Source organism: Mauremys mutica, chromosome 19 (genome assembly GCF_020497125.1).
Source record: "Mauremys mutica isolate MM-2020 ecotype Southern chromosome 19, ASM2049712v1, whole genome shotgun sequence".
Taxonomy (NCBI): domain Eukaryota; kingdom Metazoa; phylum Chordata; order Testudines; family Geoemydidae; genus Mauremys; species Mauremys mutica.
Window position 1 is genome coordinate 22,365,042 of NC_059090.1, and position 23,624 is coordinate 22,388,665.

Sequence of the window (23,624 nt, forward strand, 5' to 3'; positions counted from 1 at the left end):
CTGACTTCTCACTACACTGAAGTATCTTTAATTACATCGCTCGCCAGCAAATTCAAAACATACATATATGGAAATACTTTCCTTCCAGTTTGTAATCTGTTTTATTATGGACTGCGGAGCTTAAAATGCAAAAGAAGAGAAAGGAGCCGTTTTTCCAGAAACGCCTTTCTGCCTGGCTTGCACAGGCTTTACAACACTTCCACACCCAGCTGCTTTCCAAGGAGCTCCTGAACTCAATCCACTGAGCCCCAGCAGTGAGCTAGAGGATCTCTGCTGATTGTGCCAGCACTGCATGAGTGGGCACGCAACACTAGGCTCACTGTGGGAAGGATTTTCCATGCTGAGGGAGAGGAGTCTCTAGAGAGTTGTGAGCTATGACAGACATAAGCATCTGTATTAGTGACTTCCCTGGCAGCCTGCTCTTCTGTCACTCAGCCGCTCGTTTTCAACAGGCTTCTTACTGGGCCCAGGAAGCTTGTGAGCACTTCTATCACTCAAGATAGGACAGTCATGGAGCGGGTCACTATGCAGGCATAACATCTATGCATCTCACTAGTGACCTTCCCAGCCATGGGTGAAATTCAATGTACTAGGGATCATCTTTAAAGCCCAGATGTCTGGGACCTATTTATTAAAGAGAGTGTCTGCGTCTATTGCAACAGCCAAGAGCTTTTCAGCGGTGGTAGTGAGCACTTGATACTAGAGTTGGTCAAAAAACGGATTTTCTTTCCCCATGACAAATTTAGAGATTTTGAAAACAAAATTCATCCTGGATCAGGATGAAAAGACAAAATTTCTAGTTACTTTAGACTACTAATAGCCTCTCAGAACAAGAAAATCAGATCTGATGACTATATTCCCCATCCTGCAGCAAAAAAACTTCAGGACCAGACTTCAAAGAGAAACCGCTGAGCTTCAGTTCATCTGCAAATTTGACACCATCAGCTCAGGATTAAACAGACTGTGAATGGCTTGCCAACTACAAAACCAGTTTCTCCTCCCTTGGTTTTCACACCTCAGCTGCTAGAAGAGGGCCGCATCCTCCTTGATTGAACTAACCTCATTATCTCTAGCCTGCTTCTTGCTTGCATATATATACCTGCGCCTGGAAATTTCCACTACATGCATCCGACGAAGTGGGTATTCACCCAGGGGCAGCTCCAGGCCCCGGCATGCCAAGCACGTGCTTGGGGCGGCAAACCGTGGGGGACGCTCTGCCGGTGCCGCGAGGGCAGCAGGCAGGCTGCCCTTGGCGGCGTGCCTGCGGAGGGTCCGCTGGTACCGCAGCTTCAGCAGACCCCTCCGCAGGCAAGCCGCGGAAGGCAGCCTGCCTGCCGTGCTTGGGGCGGCAAAATTCCTAGAGCCGCCCCTGTATTCACCCACGAAAGCTCATGCTCCAAAACGTCTGTTAGTCTATAAGGTGCCACAGGACTCTTTGCTGCTTATTCCTGTATACTGTCTCTTTAAACAAAAACTAGTGCAAGGATTATTGTTTTGTTTCAGATATTTACATGGCAGGATTTGTAAACCTGTTAGTACTTCCTAAATAAACAGTAACATCTATTTTTTTCACAAAACAAATTTGCAGTTTTGTTTGTTTGAGGTCAACTGACACCTGTTGTTTTGATTCTGACCATTTAAAACAGACATATAGATATACATAAATAAAGTCAATTTCAAAATGAAAAATAAAAAAACTTTGTTCTGAAAATGTCAACATGGGACACTGACATTTTTGAAATTTTTCCAACTTTTTTCTCTAAACAAAATTTTGTTGAAATCTATAGAATTTTGCAAAACAAATTGTTTTTTTCAACATGACATTTTCAGACAGAAAACTGTTTCCACCAGCTCCACTCGCTACTTGGATTGCCCATGAACTCCAGATCACACTACATTTTTGTGCAGTTAGACTTTTGCCCTGACTGTACCTTGTAACTTGTGCCTGGTTCTTTCTTTGACTGGAGAGTTTAGGCCCAGTAGGCATTTATGAGGGACACCCTAAACTCAAATCTGAGCTCTGTAGTTTTTGCTGGACATTGCACTAAGCCCCAAGGATGAAAATTCTGGTTCCATTAAAGTCTATGGTAAAAACTCCCATGCTCAGTCTGCTAGGCCTCTCTGAGTTTTGGGAAGGAGGAGGGTTTTGACTGGGTAGTTTGACTTCAATGGTTCCAGGATATCACCCTATGTGCTTCTGTCATAGATGCTCACTAAGATAGTAAATGAAAAAGGTCAAAGTACATTTTGAGTGTATGCAATTTAATCAGTGCACACTTACACCTATGTCTCTCTACTGATACCCTTGCTTACACTGTAACTCATCAGTGTGACATCTCAGCCCCTCTCTGGGGACTCTCTCTTTTGTTGTACTGTACAGCAACATCCATGCTAAACAAATACTAGAACATGGATGTACTTGCAGATTGTGGATGCATGTTAAAAGGAGGCTAGCTGAAAACCTCCCCCCTAAAATACAACACATTATTTTACATAGCCAACTTTCACTGGAAAATAGATCCCAACCCACAACAGCAGCATTATATATTGCTATACACTAGACAGTATATGCTATGATTTCACAAGGCAGGCAGAAGAGTGTAGCTGAACTGTGCACATGACACAGACTTTAGATGGAATTTAAAAGACAACTCACCTTACTAGCGCCTGGGAGTAAGTGCAATTTGACATATGGGTCAGCCAAACCATTATGATCCATTGGCTTCAGGCCCTGAAGAGGAGATTAAAAAAAAAGCAGGAAAGGTTACAACACTTACAACACAGGCCAGCTCTTTACTATTCTGACTGAGCAGCCTCTTGGTGTGACTTAGAATCCATTTTCTACATCAACAAATATACCTGCCTAACAATTATGTCATTTCCCCAGAACTGATGGAAATGTATCAATGCCATGGAACCTAAGCTGTGCAGCAAAAAGCCAGACACTCGGAAGTCAAATGCAGGGTGCAATTCTGACCAAGAAAGAGCCTCTGGAAGACTTCACTCCCAGTACTTAGCATTGGTTGTATTGCATCTCTGCTGTTACTTTAGCAGCCAATCCTGGCACCCAAATCACAATTAATTCAAGAGTTAAGTAACTCAGCTCAGCAATTTTGGAGGTATAAAATTACAGGGTTCTCCCATTTCATAATTGCTTATGTGCAAACACACCGCTGCTGTTGTGGTGGTACTTCAGTGCACACGATGAGGGGCTGATGGCACCTATCTAATCCCCATTATTAATGCACGGTGTGAGGAAAGAACAGCCTTCAAACAAGCAGGACGCTGCTTTCAGCCACCTGACGCTTTATTTGCAGTGAGACTCCTGAGGCAAGAGAGTATGTACGTAATGAACCTCTCACAGCCCTTCATCAATTATAAGGCTAGAGGGGACCGTTGTTATCAGAAAAGCCAGATCTACACTACACATTTGGGTTGATGCCAGTGGTGTTGGCATGAGGCCGCCAGTTAGCACATCGCTTCTGCGCATGCATGCTTGGCTACACACAGCACCGATGCAAGGACTCGCCAGGAGTGCTCGTGTCAACGCACAGCGCTGTGCACTATGGGCAGGTGTCCCACTGTGTAACCACCACCATCCAGTGCACTGTCTTTTGAGAAGTTCTGGCAATGCATGGTGGGGCAGAAACGAATTGCTCAGGGTACTGTGACAGCACAGAGGAAAGATTCAACTATGTGCTCAGCAGGTGAGGAATGATACTTTTGGGAAGACCGAAGGGAAACTGGGATTATTACTCACGAGGCTGGATCTCACTGAAAAAACATTCCAATGGTTATAACTGCCTGCTGTGTCCTGCATAACATCTGTGACGCAAAGTGGGGAGAAGCTGCCACTGGGGTAAAGGGCAATTGCCTGCTGAGTTTGAACAGCTAGACACAAGGGCTATGAGAAGATCTCAACACGGAGTTAGAGAGCTCAGGGAGGCTTTGAAAGAACATGGGACAGTGAGCCACAGTAACACGTTGTGGTGCACTGTGCTCTACTCGGCCCTGCTGTTCGGGGGCCTGTTAGGAATTGTGTGGTGCTTGGTGTACATCTGTGAATAGAACACTCTCAGTGATCTTGTTAATTTTGCGGTGTGTGCTGTACACTGATGGTGACACTGTGTTTGTCACCGATCCTGTGAGTTGTGTCACACTGTACAGTAACAAATAAGTGGGTGCTTTCAGAACTGCCAGGCACTCCGCAGCATATGTTGGGAGCTAATAAAGAAGAGTTATTTTCTAAATAGAATTTTATTCAGTAACAAAACCAGCACAAAGAAAAATCTGTGCAATTTAAAGGCAAATACATTAAAAACTTAGTAAATTAATGGAAGAGAACTTAACAAAGGGAAAGAACATTCCTGTCCATTTTACCTACACATCTAGCAACCGTGGGTCTCACAGGTCAGTGTATGTCAAGCAGTGGTTGCCCTTAATGTCCCCTCGGGTGGAGTGGGACGGGCAGGGATGTGGCCCCTGAGGCCATGTGGAATGTTGAAGGGGGTGTTGAGAGGTGCTGCAATGGAGTTCTCCGTGGACTGCAAAGGGCGGTGCGCCCACAATAGCTGAACCTGCAGGTCCACAAGAGTCTGCCACATCTGGGTTTGCTGCTGGAGAAGCCCTATTATGTCCTGGTGAGTCTCCCTCTCCTTTTCCTGCCAGGACTTCCTCCTGGCCGCTCGCTCCTTCTCCTGGCTGTCTGCAATGTTCACCCTTCAGGCCCTTTGCTCATGGTCACAGCAGGCACTGCACCCGCCAAAGAGCACAGGCACCAATCGGCCTCCCTTCAGCCCCTGTGCCAACAGAGGGATGAACAAAGCCCATTATCTCTGAGCAGGAGAGAGCATGGGTGCATTCTCCCGCTCTCCCCGGAAGCCTCACTAGTCCTGACATCAGCAACGCAGCTACTCATGCAGGTTACCTAGGTCCTTCCCTGATACCGGGTCCCCTTCCGGGTCTTATAAACCATCCCTGTTCATTCCAGGGAGCTTCCCCTCCTGAGCTGGAATGCCCCATGGAAGCACCACTCTCTCAGGCTACTCTCTTATTTGGTTTCCCCACTCTGCTCACTTGCCCCAGGCAGGCTCCTTGCTGGGCTGTGCAGTCCAGATGGTCCTGTATTCCCAAAAGCCACCTGGGCATCCAACCAACTGCAGAACAGCAAAGGTCAGCAGTGACCTTTGGAAGTGCAGAGCAAGCAGATCATGAACACGGAGAAAACCCCCCAACCACCTGCCATACTGCAAACCCCATTGACCCTGGAACAGGCATTTGCTGGAAAGCTGAATATGGGGCAGGGGCTGGAGATGGGCGGATACTGCCAACAGCATTAGGGACCATCTGAGCATGGAGAGTTCTTCTTCGTTACTCTTCACAAACGTTGGAGCGCATGGCTTCTGCCCACACACTAACAGCTTTGGAGGAACTATTTGATAACTGCACACAGCTCAGGGTATTCACCAGTTCATTCTCCTCCCATCATCCAGTCAGGGAGCAGAAAACATACCTTGTGACCCAGTAACCCATCAGACCCCCTGCATGACAAAGTATGTATTGTCCAAGATTAATCAGAGCAAACCACTGCCAGACAACCCACTGGCAGAAACATATTCACATCAACCGCTGGTCAAGTGATTGCACACAATGAATAGGTTTGTAGAGATCAAAGCCTGCTTGTGGATAACTCAAAGCGGAAACATTGAGCTAAATCATTGGGATACAATAGCCACAACGAATAATCTACCCAGCTCCACACATTGTGCATGACCTCGGGAGGGCGGGGGTGTCTTTATTCTCACATATCCTGGATTTGCAGAGCAAGAGTTCCGGCAGTCTCTGGTCTGAGGGTTCTTGCAAGGAGTATGATGCTTCTTATGGGCTTGGTGCGTGCAGACCTCTCTCCATCACAGAAGGCTATTAAAAGAGAAACATCAGTGCTCTGCCCTACAGGGAGTGAGTCGAAACAGCTTTCTGGTCTGCAGAAAAGTGAATTTTGCTTCTAAATCAGAGCCATATAACCGCCAGCTGAAGGGATGAAAATATCAGTGGTGAACGCAGGCTAAATGGATTTGCTTTAACAATGTTGCATTTCAATTAATCTCCTGGACCCAGCAAGTGAGGAACAAAATGAAAAAGAACCACTGGAGAAAGGCGATTACATTAGTTATGGAGCCAACACCTGATAAGCTTCCCAGCTCTGGAGCTAGGCACACAATGCACCACAGAACTGCAGATCTCCTCTATTGTAAAACCTGGGGCCAGATCTTCAGCTAGTACAAACTGGCTTAGCCTCAGTGGCTCTATGCCAATTTACATCCGTCAATGATCTGACCCTACGGAGTCAAGAAGAAAATAACAGGGGGCAGCATGGTCTAGTTGGTAGGGCACTGGCTTGGGAATTAGGAGAGCTGGGTTTTCTTTCCCTCTGTTTCCTCTCCCACCCTTTGTCTGTCTTGTCTATTTAGAGAGTGTAAGCGCTTTGGGGAAAGGAATGTCTCTCTGTAGCTTTGTCTACACACAAACTTGCAACAGTTTAATTTTGGCTTAAGAGTGGCCTACTTTGGTTTAGTTTAAACTTGTTCTTTGTCAATTTAAGGAAAAGCCAATTGGGAACAGGTTTTAAGTTAAACTGAGAAAAGCCACTCAAACCAAAATAAGAGCATCCACACAGAGGGTTGAACCAGTTTAACTAAAATAGGTTCAAATTCACATCTTCGCTTATACCACTGCAACAACTTTCCTGTGTAGCCAAGCTGTGTGTGTTTGTGCAGCACCTAGCACAACGGTACCCCAATCTCAGCTGCTAATAGGAGAGACCAAGCTGGAGTGGGATAAGGTAGGGGAGTCTCCAATCTCTGACAGCACGCGTTACTGGTTCACCTGAACAACAGTTCTGTGTAGCACAAAAGCTTGTCTCTTCACCAACAGAAGTTGGTCCAATAAAAGATATTCCCTCTCCCACTTTGTCACCATTCCACCTGTCAAATGTGAACTCAGCAGAGCAAGAAGATGCCATAATCCACCTCGTAAACCAAACTCACCATTTTCTTCAGCCTCTGACATTTCATTACCAAGCAAATCCATGGGGTTATAATTAGGGAGGTATATAAGACTGTTTATTCCAAGCAGAGGGCTGCAGGAGAGACCTTGAGCCAGCACTGATCTTTATTGACAACACACTGTAGCAGACAAGATTCAGAGCTGGGAATGGGGGGCAGAAGCATTCTCTCTGCAGTATTTATAAAGCTTGGGGGGAACTAGAGAGCAATCAGTGATGTTTGTGACGCGTGCAAGCTCAAACCCACAAAGCTGTTACTGTTACACCTAACGGCTGCAGGGCTAGACACTTTTTGCAAACAATACAATGATCCTATTTTATGAATATGCATCACCTCATTTGCATTAACCCAACCCACTGTTAAATCCATCAATTCCCATTCTCTTCCCCATCAAATACAAAAATCCTCCTTCTCGAACACACAATTCCCCCCCAGCTCGGTTGCTCTCTGTCAGGAGATGGAAGCAGCAGTAGAAAATATTTATTTTGCGGGAGCTTCCAAACACTCCAGTTGGGATCAGGGCTCCCTGGCACAGGGCATGCACAAACACAGGTGTGAGACAATATCGGTCCTGAAGGATTTGCAACTTAAAGCCTAGGAGCAGCTGCTCAGGAGCACAGAAAAGGGAATCCAAATTCACGAGTTTGTAGGCCAATTTGGAAGCCCAACCTACAACAACATACCATGGCTACCCCATGCTGGTTTCAACTGGGATCCTGGTAACTTGCTGAGAATTCAGCTGCAAGAGGAGAGAGAAAATATGGCTTTATCCCTAATCCTCTTGAATGAAGGCGACTGAGGTACAAAATGGCATGAGTGTAGTGCAGCACCTGGCACAATGGGGCCCTGGCCTCCCAGTGCTACTGCAAAACAGGTAATGGAAGCCATAATCTCGTCTCCTTAACCCCGCGTCTTAAACAGAGAAGTTTGCTACTTATGCATGAAGTACTGTGCTAATGAAGACAATGGCCTGATTCTGCCCCCACTTGCCCCTGTCAATCAGGAGCTGCTCTGCTGAAGACAATGGAGTTACCTTGGTGATGGGAGGTAACATTGGTGTTTGTCACCTGACAGGAGTCGCTCCCCCATTTATACTAGGTAATAAAATACAGAAGGGAAGGAACCCTGCCTTGCACAGATTGTTCCCAGCAACCAAGGATCCTAAAGCCTCTCCCAAACCCTAAAAGCCCCTGTGAGACTGGGCGCAGCATTATCCCCATTTCACAGACTGGCTAATGCAGGGGTAGGCCTAGCTTGACACAGGGCTCAGGCTCATTTCTTGGGAGCCGGGATTAAGGAGGTAAATGGAGCAGCAGGCTGGAAAGAGAATGTCTGTACTAGTGAAGATAAGGGGGGAGCCCCCAGGGAACTGTTCACAATGGACAAGATAAGTCAGGAATGCAAAGCTGAGGTAAAGAGTAAGTCATGCATGGACAGAGCATACTGTACAAGGATTGGTTCCTACAAAATGATCAAGCCAATCCCAAAATGTGTGATGCAATGTATGGGAAATGCAATGTAACATGTCAATGTATATAAAGGAAGAGGTCTGCTGTGTAACTCTGAATGTGTGCTATACCCTATAACAGGGGTAGGCAACCTATGGCACACGTGCCAAAGGCGGCACACAAGCCAATTTTCAGTGGCACTGCCCAGGTCCTGGCCACCAGTCTGGGCAGCTCTGCATTTTAATTTAATTTTAAATGAAGCTTCTTAAACATGTAAAAAAACGTATTTACTTTACATACAACAATAGTTTAGTTATATATTATAGACATAGAAAGAGACCTTCTAAAAACGTTAAAATTATTACTGGAACGCGAAACCTTAAATCAGAGTGAATGAAGACTCGGCACAGCACTTCTGAAAGGCTGCCGACCCCTGCCCTATACCCGCTGATGAACTCCGCCTAGCTTGCTGTATGCCAAATAAAGGAACCTGAGCAACAAGACTCAAGTCGGACCAAACTCTTGGGGAACCGAGTGAAAGAGATCTCAGGGTAGGATGACCAGATGAGAGGAAGAAAATATCGAGAGACATGGGGGGGGGACAAATGCCTAAATATCAGGACATCTGGTCACCCTATCTCAGGAGAACCCCAACAGCAGGCAGGGAGGGAAGAAGTCACCCAGCAAACCACTGGCATTGTCGAGAACAGAGGGCCTGAGCTGTAGCCTGCTGAATTCAGTCAGAGTTTTTCCAGAGACATCACTGGGTTTTGGATCAGCCCAAAGTTCAGGAGCTTTGATTTCTGGTGCTTGGCTTTTATCACTAGACAACATGCTCCTTCTGCTCTCAAGGGGGATCCCCAATACTGACAGTCCCAGCCCCGGGGGTCAGGGGCCAGCCTTGCTCACAGCCTCCCCCTGCAAGGTCCTTTGCACTTGCCCGTCATGCCAGCCTGCAAATAAAGAAGTAAATGAGCGAATCCCCCATGAAGATAGATGGAGGAAGACAAGCCACTTTGTAATTCACCCACTGATTCATTTCAATTAAATTACCTTCGGAGGAGGCTATTAAGGGCTTTTTAAACAGATGCAGCCAGGAAAGCGGAGTGACAGCGGCTTGGAAAATGGTCAGAAGCTCCTGATGTCGTTGCTCTCTCCCTCCCAAACCGTTTGATGTGATTTAGGCACATGGTATGGCTAATTTTAGCATGAAATAGACAAGCCCTTGGTACAGCCCAGCAGCTGCAATTCATGTCTGCTGTATTCCCCTCTCCTCCAGTGAGTCCCCTCCCAGCTGGCCTCAAACACCCCCAGCTCCCTAATGCTCCCTCCGAAGCTTGGGCCAATGTGCATCCAGCCCTAGGGACAAACAGCACCCACCAGAAGCCTTAGCTCCACCCCCATTCAAGGCTAGATGATTCTGGGCAGCCTCTGTGCATGGGGCAGGGGAGAAAGCACAGAGAGTCCCCCCACCTTCCTGAGCCTGGCACAAGGGCTGGCCAGAACCTCACTGGGGAGCACAGTTCCTGCTCCCAGCAAATGCTCTAGTGGCCTTGGATAGAGCTGTGTCCATCGCGCACACACCACCCAGCAGGGAGGGCTGCTGTGCTAGGTGAGAACGCCGCCCATCCATACCCTCATGGCAGAATCTTGCCTTCAGAGAGACCCAAAGCAGTGCCACAATGAAAGCTCTCGGGTGGCTTCCCAGTTCCCACTGCCCCACCTCTGGAGCAACAAAGCCTTAGGAAAGCTAGAGGTAGAAGTCGAGTCTGGAGCTTAGGGCTCTGGACAGGGATTGGCAGATCTGGGGTCAGTTCCTGCTGGAATGGAGCTTGCAATCTGGGCTGCTCAGTTTCCCAAAGTAATTAACTTGAAGCAAACCCAACACGAACGTGCCTTGCCCAGCTCTGCATCCCCACAGTGAAGTGCAGACTCAGCTGAGGCAGGTCAGTGTTTAAGAGATGCAATCCAATCAGCAGAACACCTTCCAAGGCAAACGGTGCGTGACGTCATTTGGGTTTGCAGTATTAAAACAGGCTTTCTCGGGAGGAGGAAAAGTTAAATGGTAACTGCCCTCATTGGGGGATAGCGGGTGGGAGTGGGTCACTGAGGCAGCTTTCACGTCTCGGAGTCTGAGTCTCCATGCTGGTTTAGAAGGTCAACACGTGAAAACATGTTTGACCTCCTCCCAGGCCCCTTTGTCATGCATCACACGGTCAATGCACTATTTGGTGTGACTATCGCGTCTGCTCGGGAAAAAGACGTAGGACAGGAAGAGCAGAAGTTGGGGCCTGCAAGATGTGTTGACCTTTTAAACCAGCATGGAGATTCAGATTCAATCTCCTTTTTACACGCCAATGGACAAACTCCCATGGGCTTTAATGCAGTTTCCCATTGGCTTCAACAGGAATTGGATCCACCCCCGCTTTCATGAGAACTCAAATCCATTCAAGCCCAGAAGAATATAACAATGTGATCTACCATGCTCCTTGCCAGGCCACGAGGAATTCACCTGAAAAAGATTCATTTTCCAACTGCAAAAAAACGCACCACAACTTTCCAGAGATCAACGGCCCCACTGTATTCTAGCCATTGCCAATTTCTCCCTGCACCCGCGACACATAGCTCACGGCAGATCAATAGCACTTAATTACAAGCAGCACTAATCAGCCTGTCTATTAAGTCCCCGTTAGAATTGTATAGAAATCACAGGAGACAGATCGCTTCCACCACCCTTGACACGCACGCGAGGTAGTTTCCGGTGAGCACTCTCTGTGCAGTTAAGAGGCAGCCTAGCAACCTCTGTCTCAGAGCCTGAGGGCTCCTGCCCTTAGTCAAGTTAGCACAACAGGTCCCTAGAATGCCTTAGAGATCTGGCCCTTCCCGTCAGAGGATCTTACGGCAGTGTAAGGCGGGGGTATGAATTATCACCCCCATACGTAGGGGAGACACACTAACAACGGAGGCTCAGAGGGTTTAAGAGCCTGGTTTCCAGAAGTCCTGGCCACTCACATACTTCAATGGATGCTCAAGGTCACTCAGTGGCAGGGGCGGGGAGTTGCATGGGCCCGTGATGCCCAGGCTCCAGCAATATTCAGGGCCCGGCACCACCAATGTTTGGAGCCGGGTCTCTCCACCGGCACCACCTGCCACTCCAACGCACCTCCCCCAAGTGTCCCCCGACACCCACTTGCTGCCCCCAAGCACCTCCCCGGGGTCCCGGAGCCCCTGCAGCTCCAGGCTGACTCCGCTCTGCTGGCTCCGGGCATCAACTGTTGCCACAGGGTCCTAGTGCCCCCCATCCATTAGTGGCAGGGCAGGCTGCCCTTACCTTGCCCTTCCACCTTGGACCCTTCCCTTCTCTGGCGGGACCCTCCACCAGCACAGGGGCCCCCACAGCCCGCAATCACCGCCCCACCCCCAAGGAGGGGCAGCAGCAGGGGAGGCGGCGCACACGTGATGGCGGCCCCCCCCCGGCACCCACCACAGGGAAGGCGAGGGGGCATCCTGGACCCAAGAGGGGCCCTAGGAGCACGTGCAATGACAGTGGTGGGGGTGAGTGTGCTGCCAGGGGTGGGGGCGGGGGTGAGTCCTCCTCTCTGGCCCCAGCCCCGGGGCAGCCTGCCTGTACCCCAAACTCATCCCCAGCCAGAGCCCTCATTCCCCCACACCCCAATCCTCTGCCCCAGCTCTGAGCCCCCTCCCACACCCCACAGCCCTCATCCCCAGCCACACCCCACAGCCCTCACCCCTGCACCCCTTCCCTCCACACTCCCTCCCACCCCTAAACTCCTTCCCAGATCCTGCACCCTTCACCCCCTCCTGCGCACTCACCCCCTGCCCCAGCCCGGAGCCTGCACCCCAGGCCCCCTCCCCCACCCAAACTCCCTCCCAGAGCCCAAGCTCTCACCCCCTCTGCACCCAAACTCCTTCCCAGAGCCTGCACCCAAACTCGGCCCCAGAGCCTGCACCCTCCACCCCCTGCCCTAGCCCGAAGCCTGCACCCAGCAGCCAAACTCCAGCCCAGACCCTGCACCCCAGATCCCCTTCCCCATGCACACTCCCTCCCAGAGCCCAACCTCTCACCCCTTCTGCACCCAAACTCCCTCCCAGAGCCTGCACCCCAAACCTCTGCCCCAGCCCAAGGTCTGCACCCCAGACATCCTCCCCCAACCCAAACTCCCTCCCAGAGTCTTTGGCAGGTTCTGGGCACCACCAAAATTTCTACAAACCTGCCACCCCTGCTCAGGGGGGTCAGCAGCAGAGCTGGGAACAGGACACAACACTCCCAATTCCTAGTCCTCTGCTTTGGCTGCTAGGTAACGGGGCCTTCCCTGCATGGACCCCACTGCCCGACAACATGAAAATGAAAGGCTGCTGGGCTCTAATCATTAGACCATGTTTCCTTTGTACGGCCAGCATGGGCTCTGCAGCGCTACCAACTCCAGTTCCAAATGTAGTTCTGCACGAGGATGCATTGTGCACTTTAATAAAGGAAACATCCGGCCACGGAGTCTTACCTTGGAGTGAAATCATCCCTAATGGGTTTCCTGGCTATTTCTCTTCACTTGTAGTGAGGGTTGCCCCTTGCATGTCGTTCTGGAGTGAGCATGCTGAGCCTGCAGCCGCCAAAGATGGAAAGTCACCATAATGTGACAAGCCTTGGCTGGGGGCAGTATCAATATCCCAGGAGCTTGATGTCCAATCAAATATTACCAGACTTTTACGGGGCCGTCTCAAAATGACACAGAATATCACAATTCAGGTCTCTGCACTTCTGAGTTCAAAAGGCTCCCTGCAGCCTCTTGCTCAATTAAAGGAGCCAACTTTATACAGCCAAGGTCTGAGCTGACTGAAAAAAGGATTTTTCCAGCAAGCATTGCCTCTTCCCTACAAGCCAGTGCTAAGGCAATTGCCTGATTCACTACAGCTGGGCTCATATGGTCTTTCCTCTATTCAAGGAGAATGTGTGTTAACCCTCTCCTCACCAAACACTGACTGGAGTCTGTACGCGGGGGAGCACATTCTGCTCTCAGTTACCTAGTGAATTCAGAGTGACTCTCACTGAATTTACACTGGGGTAACTGAAGGTGGAACCAATGAAGAGGCAGCCATGAGAAGATGGATCCTACTGAGATAAAAGTGAATGAATGAAAAACTCTTTGCTGGCACAAACCTTGGCATCTATTTAAGGAAAGTGCAGCTGTTTGGATCTGCTTTTTCTGCTGATATAAGTGTTTCATAATAACCTTATCTGAAAATATAGGAACAGGATTTGGTGCCTCATCAAATGGAACAGTCCCATCCGCTTAAGCAAACCACAGTAACCCTACTGAGCATTGAGAAAAAGCTGGAGATAATTTTTATAACCATCAAGAACATCTGTGGCTATTCATGCTCAGATAAGGTTCATCATCAGAGCTCGTGCTTCAGGGTGTGAGCTGCTGGGCTGCAAAGGTCAGGAAGGAATTCAATCTCTTCTCCAGCACGGCAGAATTAACATGGTTCATAATGGGGATGGGATGAGTCTCCCTCTGAAGCATCAAGACAATGACCACTGTCCTAGACGAGAAAAGACTAGAAAGGCCAGCTCTTAGGAAAAAATTCTATGGCATTTAATAGCAATGAAACCAATAGGGTTGTACAGAATTTAACATAGAACTCTCTCTTTTCTGCTGGTTATCTGAGCCACCCGACAGAATTTCTATAGTAGGGGTATAATTCTCGGTTATATTCTACAGGATGGTTCTAAATTCCTATAGAAAGTAACATAAAATTACATCCTTTCAATAGGTTATCTGAACGAGCCCTATGGAATCATATGGTGAGGTACAATTTCCTATTAATTTCTCTAGAATGGTTAAAAGATATTGTAGAAAAGTTCACATTGCTATTTAACTTCTATAGGACTTTTTGCCAAGAGAATGATCTGATCTAGCATGGCAGGTTTATTGATGCACATCACAGTGCAGCCTCGGGGGTGGGGGTAGCCACTGTCAGTTGTCCATTCTGGTACCCACAAAAAAGTTAAGTGAATGCACAACAGTTCCGCAAGGGGAGAAGAGTCCCTTACTCCAAGGAGATAAAAATCTGTTGCTAATGTATTCCAGAAACAGGCTCGTATATCAACGTGATTTATTTTCATATCGATCCACACGTAGCAGCGATGCATCTGAATTCAAATGTGCCTGACGTGTGAAAGAAAAGGTTGAGGGAAGGTGATCCGGAGATAGAATTCCATTAGCCCTAGGCCACTGTGGGCACCTTGACCTTTTCGCGTCTGAGAAGGCCACTTGCATATTTACACTGGTCGAAGATAGATGACAAAATCTTTATATTTAGACGCGATCCTGCTCTTGCTCTGGTAGGGGACACTGGATATCCCTTTTGCTCCTAAAGTCTTTAATTTCCGCCATCCCTATGGAATGGATTCTGAGCTCAGTCACAGTGATGTAAATCTAGAGTGATTCTATAGAAACAGGTGCATTTGCTCTGCCTTTACACTGGTATGACAGATCAGAATCTGGCTCTATACAAGTGCACGTGGTTTAGAGACAGAAGCAGTAATCGCATGCTATAGATAATACAGTGTTTCTACCACTGACCTGCAACCCACAGGTTCAATATTATTGCCTGCAGGGGATACAGTGAGGTCAATGTAACAAACTCATTGTACCTGTTAAACAAATTACCAAGATGGTAGATGATTATATGGGGGAAAACCATTCAGGGTTAATCCTGGAGGTGTAACCTTGCTGGGTATGCATCCTTCTCACTGGATCACTTGGTCTCCCCTGCTGGTGAGTGACTCATCCTCTAACATCAACAGACAGATGTGGGCTGAGAGCAGTCCTTGCCCTCTCAACCCAGCTCTTTTACTGCCTCCATCCTCCAACGCCCCCTGCTAATACATTCAGAGTCATGCTCAGCACTCAGAAAGCGCTTTGCATTTTCAAAGCTCTTTTACAAACTGGAATTCCTTTGCACAAAATCCGTGCAAGGTGGGGGAGTGCTGTTCTCCCCATTCAACAGCTGGGGAAACTGAGGTCCAGAATTGGGAAGGCTCAAATGCGGGTGCCCAAACATTAGGCACATAAAGAACAGGCCTAGTTTCAAAAGGAACTGAGGACCCCCAGCTTCCTACTGTGCACAGCAGCTCTGAAAAATGAAGCCAGTCGTGGATTTAGGAACCCAGCTTTAGGCACCTAAAGTGACACTGCAAACCAGCAACAAGAGCAGGACTGGAAGACAGGAGTTCCTGACTCCAAGACATGCTGTTTCTCCTGACTAAACACTCATTCTTCACCGCCTGGAAGTGCTGGAGTTTGGATTCTTGCAGAGAGCCAAAGGGACAGACCCAACGCAGGAGAGAAGGGGAAACCCTGCTAAATGCAGAGATCCATCTACCAAGGCTGTCCAGGTGGCATCAAAGGGCCAGTTCACCATTGCCATAGGTGCCCTTCTCCCACCTTTCAGCTGTAGCCTGTAAGCTCTTTGGGGCAGGAATTGTCTCATACTATGTGTGTATGCTGCACCTAGCACAACGGGGCCAAGATCTGAGCTGGGCCCCAACAGCTACTGTAATGCATGTAACCCTAATAGCAACACTGCGCTATTTGAGCTTCTTCAATATTCAAGTCTGCAAAAAGCATTTCAGTTCTAACAACCTAAAACATCTGCGGTGAAAAATGGTTACCCACCTTTCGTAACTGTTGTTCTTCGAGATGCGTTGCTCACGTTCATTCCCTTCTAGGTGTGTGCGCACCCACATGCACAGTCATCAGAGATTTTTGCCTTAGCGGTATCCATAGGGTCGGCAGTGGCACCCTCTTGAGTGCCGTGCTCATGCGTCGGTATATTAGGTCCCGCCGGCCCTACGCCCTCTCAGTTACTTCTTGCTGGCAACTCTGACTGAGGAGTAGAAGGGGGGGATAATGGAATGGACATGAGCAACACATCTCGAAGAACAACAGCTAGGAAAGGTGAGTTAACCGTTTTTTCTTCTTCAAGTGCGTGCTCGTGTCGATTCCATTTTCTCAAGCAGTATCCTCGGAGGTGGGCTCAGAGTTCACGGTCATGCAGCTTGCAACACTGCTCTGCCGAAGTCACCATAGTCTCAGGCCTGCCGGGTAAGTGCATAACGAGACGTAAACGTGTGGATGGAAGACCAGGTAGTGGCCCTGCAGATGTCCTGGATCGGCACCTGGACCAGGAAAGCTGCCAAGGAGGCTTGTGCGCTAGTTGAATGGGCAGTCACAACCACCAGTGGGCAGGTGGAGACACTTTCGCCAGATCATAGCAGCAGCGGATACAGACAGTGATTCTCTGAGTGGACACTGGACGACCTTTCATCCTGTCGGCCGCCGCTCCTCCTCCCATTTATGAGGTTTTAGAAAGATGACAGGTAAATACATGTCCTGGCCTGTATGAAACTGTGAAACCACCTTGGGCAGGAAAGCCGGGTGCAGACTTGCTTGCCCGGGAGAGTCTGCAGTACGCTGCTCTCCATCCCTCTCCACCTGCCACGTGGGCACAAATTGTGTTCCAACAATTAAAACCACCACCTGCGAAGTGAGGGGGAAGGAGGGGGTTTTGTTACCTGGCACATTCTAAACATTTTTCTTATTTATGGACACTAAGGAGAGACTGGTCTGTGCAGAGGCCAGCTCATTGAACTTGAAGCTTCTGGAGGAAAAGATCTTGGCGAAAGCTCGTATGGTCCCGTGAGGCCCGCTTCAGTCAGAGGGGGTTGCATGCGGCAGCGTGGCACTTACTGCAGGCATGGGGCATCTGGCAGAGTGATGCCAGATGGAACAGCAGTGTTACCTGGGTTATTTCATTTCACTGTCTGCCCAACCCCCATGCCCCACGCTCTCGTATCCAGACCTCCAGTAAATTCCATCCAGCCCACAGGACGTTTTGGGAAACGATGCCACACAAAAGCGCTTTTTATTTATTTTGTTTTTTTAAATGCTCAAGCAGTGCCCAGGTATCTATCTATCTATTCCCGTGTATTTCCTGTAGCTCCTACAGACGAGTCACTTCCCCCTCTGTCCTTTACTTCTCCTGGCTGTATAATGGGGACAGTGACGCTTGGCTGTTCTATGCAAAGCAAGCTGAGCTCAAGGGTGGGCAGGCTCTGTATTAGAGTGGAGTGTTTTTACCAAGTGCCAAGCAGCACTTTGCAGCCATCCGTCTCAAGGCCAGTTGGTATCGTTATGAATCCCACTTTGCAGATGGGGAACTGAGCTGCCCTCAGAAGAAGTGACTTGTCCAAGATACAGGCCAGAAGGCAGGGCGGGAGCAGGGAGGAAGAGAGACTCTTAGTCCAGCCAGAGCTGCCTCCTGAGAGGTGCATTCTGTCTGACTGAGAACACAACAGGCCTGATTCACAGTTACTCCAGTCCTGAGCTGGCGGAAGGGATGGAGCAGGAGGACTTTAAGCCACCTGTGCACTCCCACTATTCAGGGCCATGCAGGACTCTGCCGAGCTTCCAGTGTAAATTAAGCAGCTTCAGGACTGTTAGCATCTAAGCATTCCCTAGTCCTGCCTAACTCCCAGAAAACCCTTCCTCCACCTTCCTGCCTCTCCACTTGCCCAAACCTCCCATTTACCTCGCATGGCACGTTTACACTGGGAGCCCCTGGAAGCCAGTAGTGCCTTTTCTTGAATGCCTGGAAAGCACCGAGCATCCTGACGGTCCCACTGTCAATAAATAACAACAAAGCAAACCCCCTAACCCGCACCAAGAAATGTACCACAGAACACACCCACTGTGCTGGCTGAATGGCCTAACCTTCCAACGAGATCAATGGACAAAGGCTACAGAGGAAAGAACTGCCAGCAATAGGGTTCAATACATCACACATTATTTGATTCAACCTGCAGTAAATGCAGCCCAGGACCTCCTAGCCCCCGCAAGCAGTGGCTATCAGGACTCAGGAGACACTCATAAGCAGATATAAAACAGCAGAAGATCAAAATAAATAGCGAAGAGCAGGAGCAGATCAAAGGGGAAGGAGTTTTTATCTAAGAGGGGGTGGGGAATGTTCCCAGAGCGGATGAAATACTGAAGGCTTTTAAATGCCAACTGTAAAAGCAGAGATGTAGCCTCAAGGATGTGTCGTGCTGGAGAGACAATGAAACAGACTCATCCCTGGTGTAGCCTCCATTGATGCCAATGGATGTACACTGAGCTGTCCTAACACTCTCCCTGGCCAAAGGTGGTATTACTATTCATTTGCACTGCGGTAGTGCCTGGACGCCAGGCGCTGCACAAACACAAATCACCCGACTGGCTCCCTCCTTATCAACTACCCGTTCCTCCCCTGCCCCCAACAGTAATTCTCTCACAATCTGTCTAGATTTGATCACGCTCGAAGGCAAAACCTTTAACAGTGACCTTAGCACCTCCCAAATGCATGGAGCATGTGACAGTCAGCTGTCCTGATGTGATGAGATAGCGGATGTAAAAGCAGTGAGGTCACTGGGATGCGAGTTGGATGATGCTGGGAGTACAGACTGCTTTTGGGTATGCACTGGAGATGGAAATGGAAGCCTGAGGGTGTGCTGGAATCCATACTTGACAGCACTGCAGGCACTTGGAAGGTGCCAAGAATGCAAGAGTCTTGCCCCATAACTACTTATTTCCAGGACTTAAAGGCTTGGGAAGAATGGGGTGTGTCCTGCTGCAGCCTTAACTGTTACCAAGTGCTGCATGTGTTTGTTAACCCTGTACACCTCAGCACAGCTAATACTCAGCCTCCTTCCTTCTTAGTGCCACAGACAGGAGCCTATAATAGGCTTCAGCAGCTTTGGGAGTCAAGAGAATGCTCCTTTCCATTAGCTTTATCCCAGCCAGGCTTTAACGTGAAGGTTCTCCCAATATCTACACACAGTCACACCGGGTCAATCCAGCAAATTGCATTTGTAATGCTCTCAGAGCAATTCATTACTGAATACCACTCACACCTTTCAACTAGATTAGCAAGGCTCTGGCTGCAGCTCAACTAGACTACAGCTCTAGGTCTACATCTATGCATCTACATAAAAGCTACCTCTGGGAGATGGGGGTCCTGGCCCTTACCTTTCTGTGAGTGAGTTTTGGCAGCTTTCCCCGGTCGAGAGATGAAATGAGAGTGGATGGATGGCACAATAAATAAAACAGAAAAGTGGAGAGAGTGAGAGAAGGATAGAAATAAACAGGACAGTAACATTTGACTATCACAGCACAAACAGGCTGAGTTTCAAAGTGATTTTCTAGGGTCAAGAGGCCTGGTCCCACCATTCGCAGTGCTGTGCAGCACTGACCGCAACAGGGCCCAATCTTGATTGAGGCTGCCAGCAGTGACTGCAGTACAAATAAGGATGCACTGGCATCCCTCACGTTAATCAGAACAGGAGCTGTCCACAGCGTGGAAGGGAGGGAGGAGAAATAACATGCGAGGCGATTCTGCAACCCTTACTCTGGTGGAGCAGTGCTTATGTCTGGGAGTCATCCCAGGATGCCCAGCAGGATATTGCAATTCACTGAGCAGGCGGCTGGGACAACTCCCCAGCTATAGCCATTGGGAAAGACCATCGTTCCTCCCTGGGTCCATGACTGGAGGCACTGGGAGTGGGAGCCCATGGCTGGGGATCTGGCCTCTTTCACTGCCTGTAGCCCACGAAAGCTTATGCTCAGATAAATGTGTTAGTCTCTAAGGTGCCACAAGTGCTCCTGTTCTTTTTACTGCCTGTATAGTTACTGGGCCTTCCCTGCCAACGCCCCTTCCCACCCCCAGCCTAAATTTCACAGGATGGCCTTAGGCCTGTATTAAAAGGGGACAGAACAAAGACGATCCCTGCCCCACAAAGCTTACACGTCACCCACAACACCTGGATCCTTTCAGGAAACCTGCAGCAAGATGCCTTCCCCACACAGGGGCCAAAGGATGGCACCTGCCCAACCCTCCTGTTAATCCTGGTGTTCTGACTACTGCTGCAATCTCACTTCCTAAGGACCCTGTGTCATGCATGCAGAGAGCAAAGGAGGGCGTGGAAGGGGGAAGCATGAATCCATTCTAAGGGAGGAGGATACGGCTGGTTATCTGGAAATGAGTCAAAGCTATTTCTGACCCAGCCACAGGAGTAATGGGCTGGAAACAGAAGCATCAGGCTCACTGGGAAAGGCTGCTCCCAGGAGATCACCGAACAACCCACCCAGACACCTGGGGCTTCTCAAAGTCCCTGGACAGCTGGTTCTCAAGAAAATTTCAGCCCAGGCCACGGTGCTCTGTGCAGTTTGGCTCAGTCATCAATCAGCATTCGGATATTGGGGCACTTATTCAGAGTGACCCTCTTGCCCCTCACTAGCCCAAACACACATGATCAATCAGCGGGGCAAGATGGCAGCTTCAAGGCTTCATCTCTAGGAGGGAGCTCCCTCAGGTGAGACCCCAGCAGTGGCCCAGGCCCACCCCCTCTCAAGCAGGACACCAGGCCCATCCCCCTCAGGTGGGACCCCAGGCCCACTCACCTCACGTGGAACCCCAGCAGTGGCCCAGGCCCACCCCCTCTCAAGCAGGACACCAGGCCCATCCCCCTCAGGTGGGACCCCAGCAGTGGCCCAGGTCCACCCCACCCTCAGGCGGGATGCTAGGAGCAGCTGCAGCAACTCTACTGGCCTGGAACTATCCAAACTTGGCTTCCCTGGAGCCCCAGACTGCAGGGACTTTGGTGCATTTGATAGGAAAGTTCCAGTCACCGGGGATTGGTTTGGGTGCATTATGTCTTGCCCAACTGCCCCTTCCCTGAAGCATATTTTAATAGGTTCACTCCTGTTTCATTCTCCTTTATTATTGTACAAATGAGCTCACAAACTGAAGAGTGCTCGATGCAGGGAAAACGGGAGGGCAGCTTTGTTTGCGTCTCCCTTCACGTGGAAACAAGGGTCCTTGCTGGTACCCAAGAGCTGCCAAGAGCCAGAGAGATGGAAAAAATTCAAGAGGGGCCATATTTTTATACTGCCTTCAGCATAAATTAAAATGGCTCTGGATCCTTTTTTGCCCAGCTAACTTCCACCAGTTGGGAGAAGCAAACCCCTCTGTATCAGCTCCAAGCCAGGCTAGGAAAAACAAACCCTTTGTCATTCAGGATGGGCTTCTTTGGTTCAGGGAGTTGAGTCCTGTGGAGAGACTGGTGGTAAGATCAAAAGCACTTTCCAGCCTCAATGGGCCCTGTTTAGTTATCAAAGAGCCCTTCTCAGGTCATGGCAGCTTGACAGCAGGCGGGGAACGGCCTATGCTGTGCAGCTCTTGGGTGGTCACAGACACAACTCTTCTCCCCGTCCCTGTCGCACTCACAAACGTCGGCTGCCAATGAAACCTTTTGTTTTCACTGTGGATTTGTCTACATGGAGAACTGATCCTGGAACAAGGCAGGGGGTGAATCTAAATAGCTACAGCTATTCCGGAAGAAGGGTGTTCACACAGGACACTACTCTGCACTGGCTATTCCAGTCAATTTCCCCAAGTAGACAAGGCCAGCCTTTTGCTGTTTGTAGGTCGGCCCTTTCCAGCTGCCTCACCAGGCAGGAGGCTGTGGCACTTCCTAACAATGGGGGAATCTCAAATGACTTGGAGTTTGGGCTTGTTTCACAGACGCACCTGAGGGTTTATTATTCTTTATCTGTATTATGGTTGCGCTGAAACGCCCCATGGGAGCGACACCAATTTACACCAGCTGCGAATCTGGCTCATTGGCTCCAATGGAGCAGTGCCGACTTACACAAGTTGGGGATCTGAGCCCACTGATTCCAATGGAGCTGTGCAAATTGACATGAGCAGGGGATATGGGATGAGCTCTATTAACAAATCAGTCCTCATAGCTGGTAACTTTGGGCTTCACGCGTGTTTGTCTTTATCCCTTCAAAGCCCAGCTGTGTGCTGGGTCTGCCTCATTTTGCTGCTGATCAGGTGAATAAAGCCTGGGCAGCAGCAGCAGCAGCAAGAGGAGAAAAAAGCCCATAGCCATTAAAGGAAACAGTAAAAGAGTGCAATGGCTGCTGTTAGAACAAGCTGAAAGAGACTGAGCAGGCAGGTAATAAGTTCTGGCCTTAGCAGATGGCTTCGTTCTGGAACAGGAATGGGTTCCCCCTCCCATACCTGCAAAGTTGTGTCACCTTCTCCTTGAGTCTCGCCATCAGTATATATCACTCTCTGCCTTGAGGTCTCCTTCCTCCTTGTCTTCCTCCCACTACAAACCCAATTATAAATATCCTCCTCAGCACTGCTCTCTAAATAAACCAAAGAAGCAGCCTGACAATGAGGACTGCTTGAGTGTCAGCATATTAAATTCACTCACTATGGCTAGGAGGACAGGAAAAGAAATCCCACCATTCATTTCTCTTATTGATCTATAATACCACCTTGAACTCTGCCTCTGTAGCTATACCTCTATAGCTATAGGAATGCAGCTCCATGCTTTCCATTCAGCCACCTGACTCAGACAGCACGGAGATTGATTCAACTGCATTCGCTTTTTCTCCTGCCTCAAGCATTTATGCTTCGGGAGGAGAGGGGATAAATAACATCTTGTATGTTACACATTAATATATATTTTAAAAAGTGTTGGAGGATCAAAAAGGGGATATTGATTAGACAGCAGGACAGAGTAAGAGGAGGTTTCTTTAAGGAGGAAGGCAGTAATTCTGATGCCTATCATGTTGAGGGGAAAACTGATTTTAGAGATGGAGATGGCATAGTGGGTACAGTATCTGGGTACATTCTGGGCACAGGGCGGGTCGTCACCTTTGTCCAGGCAGACATAGAACTGCTCCACTATGCACAGTGCTGAAGCAAAACGTATTATCTGACACGTACATAGATTTTGACCCTAAGAAAAACACTGGGAAGGAAAAGGTCTTAATTTCATCCTGCAGGTGGATAGTCTATTGCCTCAGGGCTTCAGGAAGCTGTGTTTTCTTGTCATTTTGACTTATAGCTGACAGAACAAATGTAGCACTGCGCCACATACAAAGGGTCAGGCAAAATTTGGGAGGCGACTTGTTAGGAATCCTGGGAGCTACTTGATTTCACTGCAGCTCTTTGAGAGCAAGGCTGGATGACTAGC

The 23,624-nt window shown here is 49.0% G+C and overlaps 1 protein-coding gene across 2 annotated transcripts in view; it reads right to left on the bottom strand.

The window, feature by feature from the left end:
• DOC2B (double C2 domain beta) overlaps window positions 1-23,624 on the bottom strand; it is a 130,760-nt gene that overhangs the window by 77,061 nt on the left and 30,075 nt on the right. Inside the window, exons 3-4 of one of the 2 annotated variants that reach the window (XM_044993720.1) lie at window positions 19,600-19,623; window positions 2,657-2,731 (exon numbers count right to left, since the gene is read on the bottom strand). In XM_044993720.1, coding sequence (XP_044849655.1) covers window positions 2,657-2,731; window positions 19,600-19,623 — 99 coding nt within the window. The remainder of the gene's footprint in view (window positions 1-2,656; window positions 2,732-19,599; window positions 19,624-23,624) is intronic. The other variant, XM_044993721.1, reaches the window with a different exon arrangement.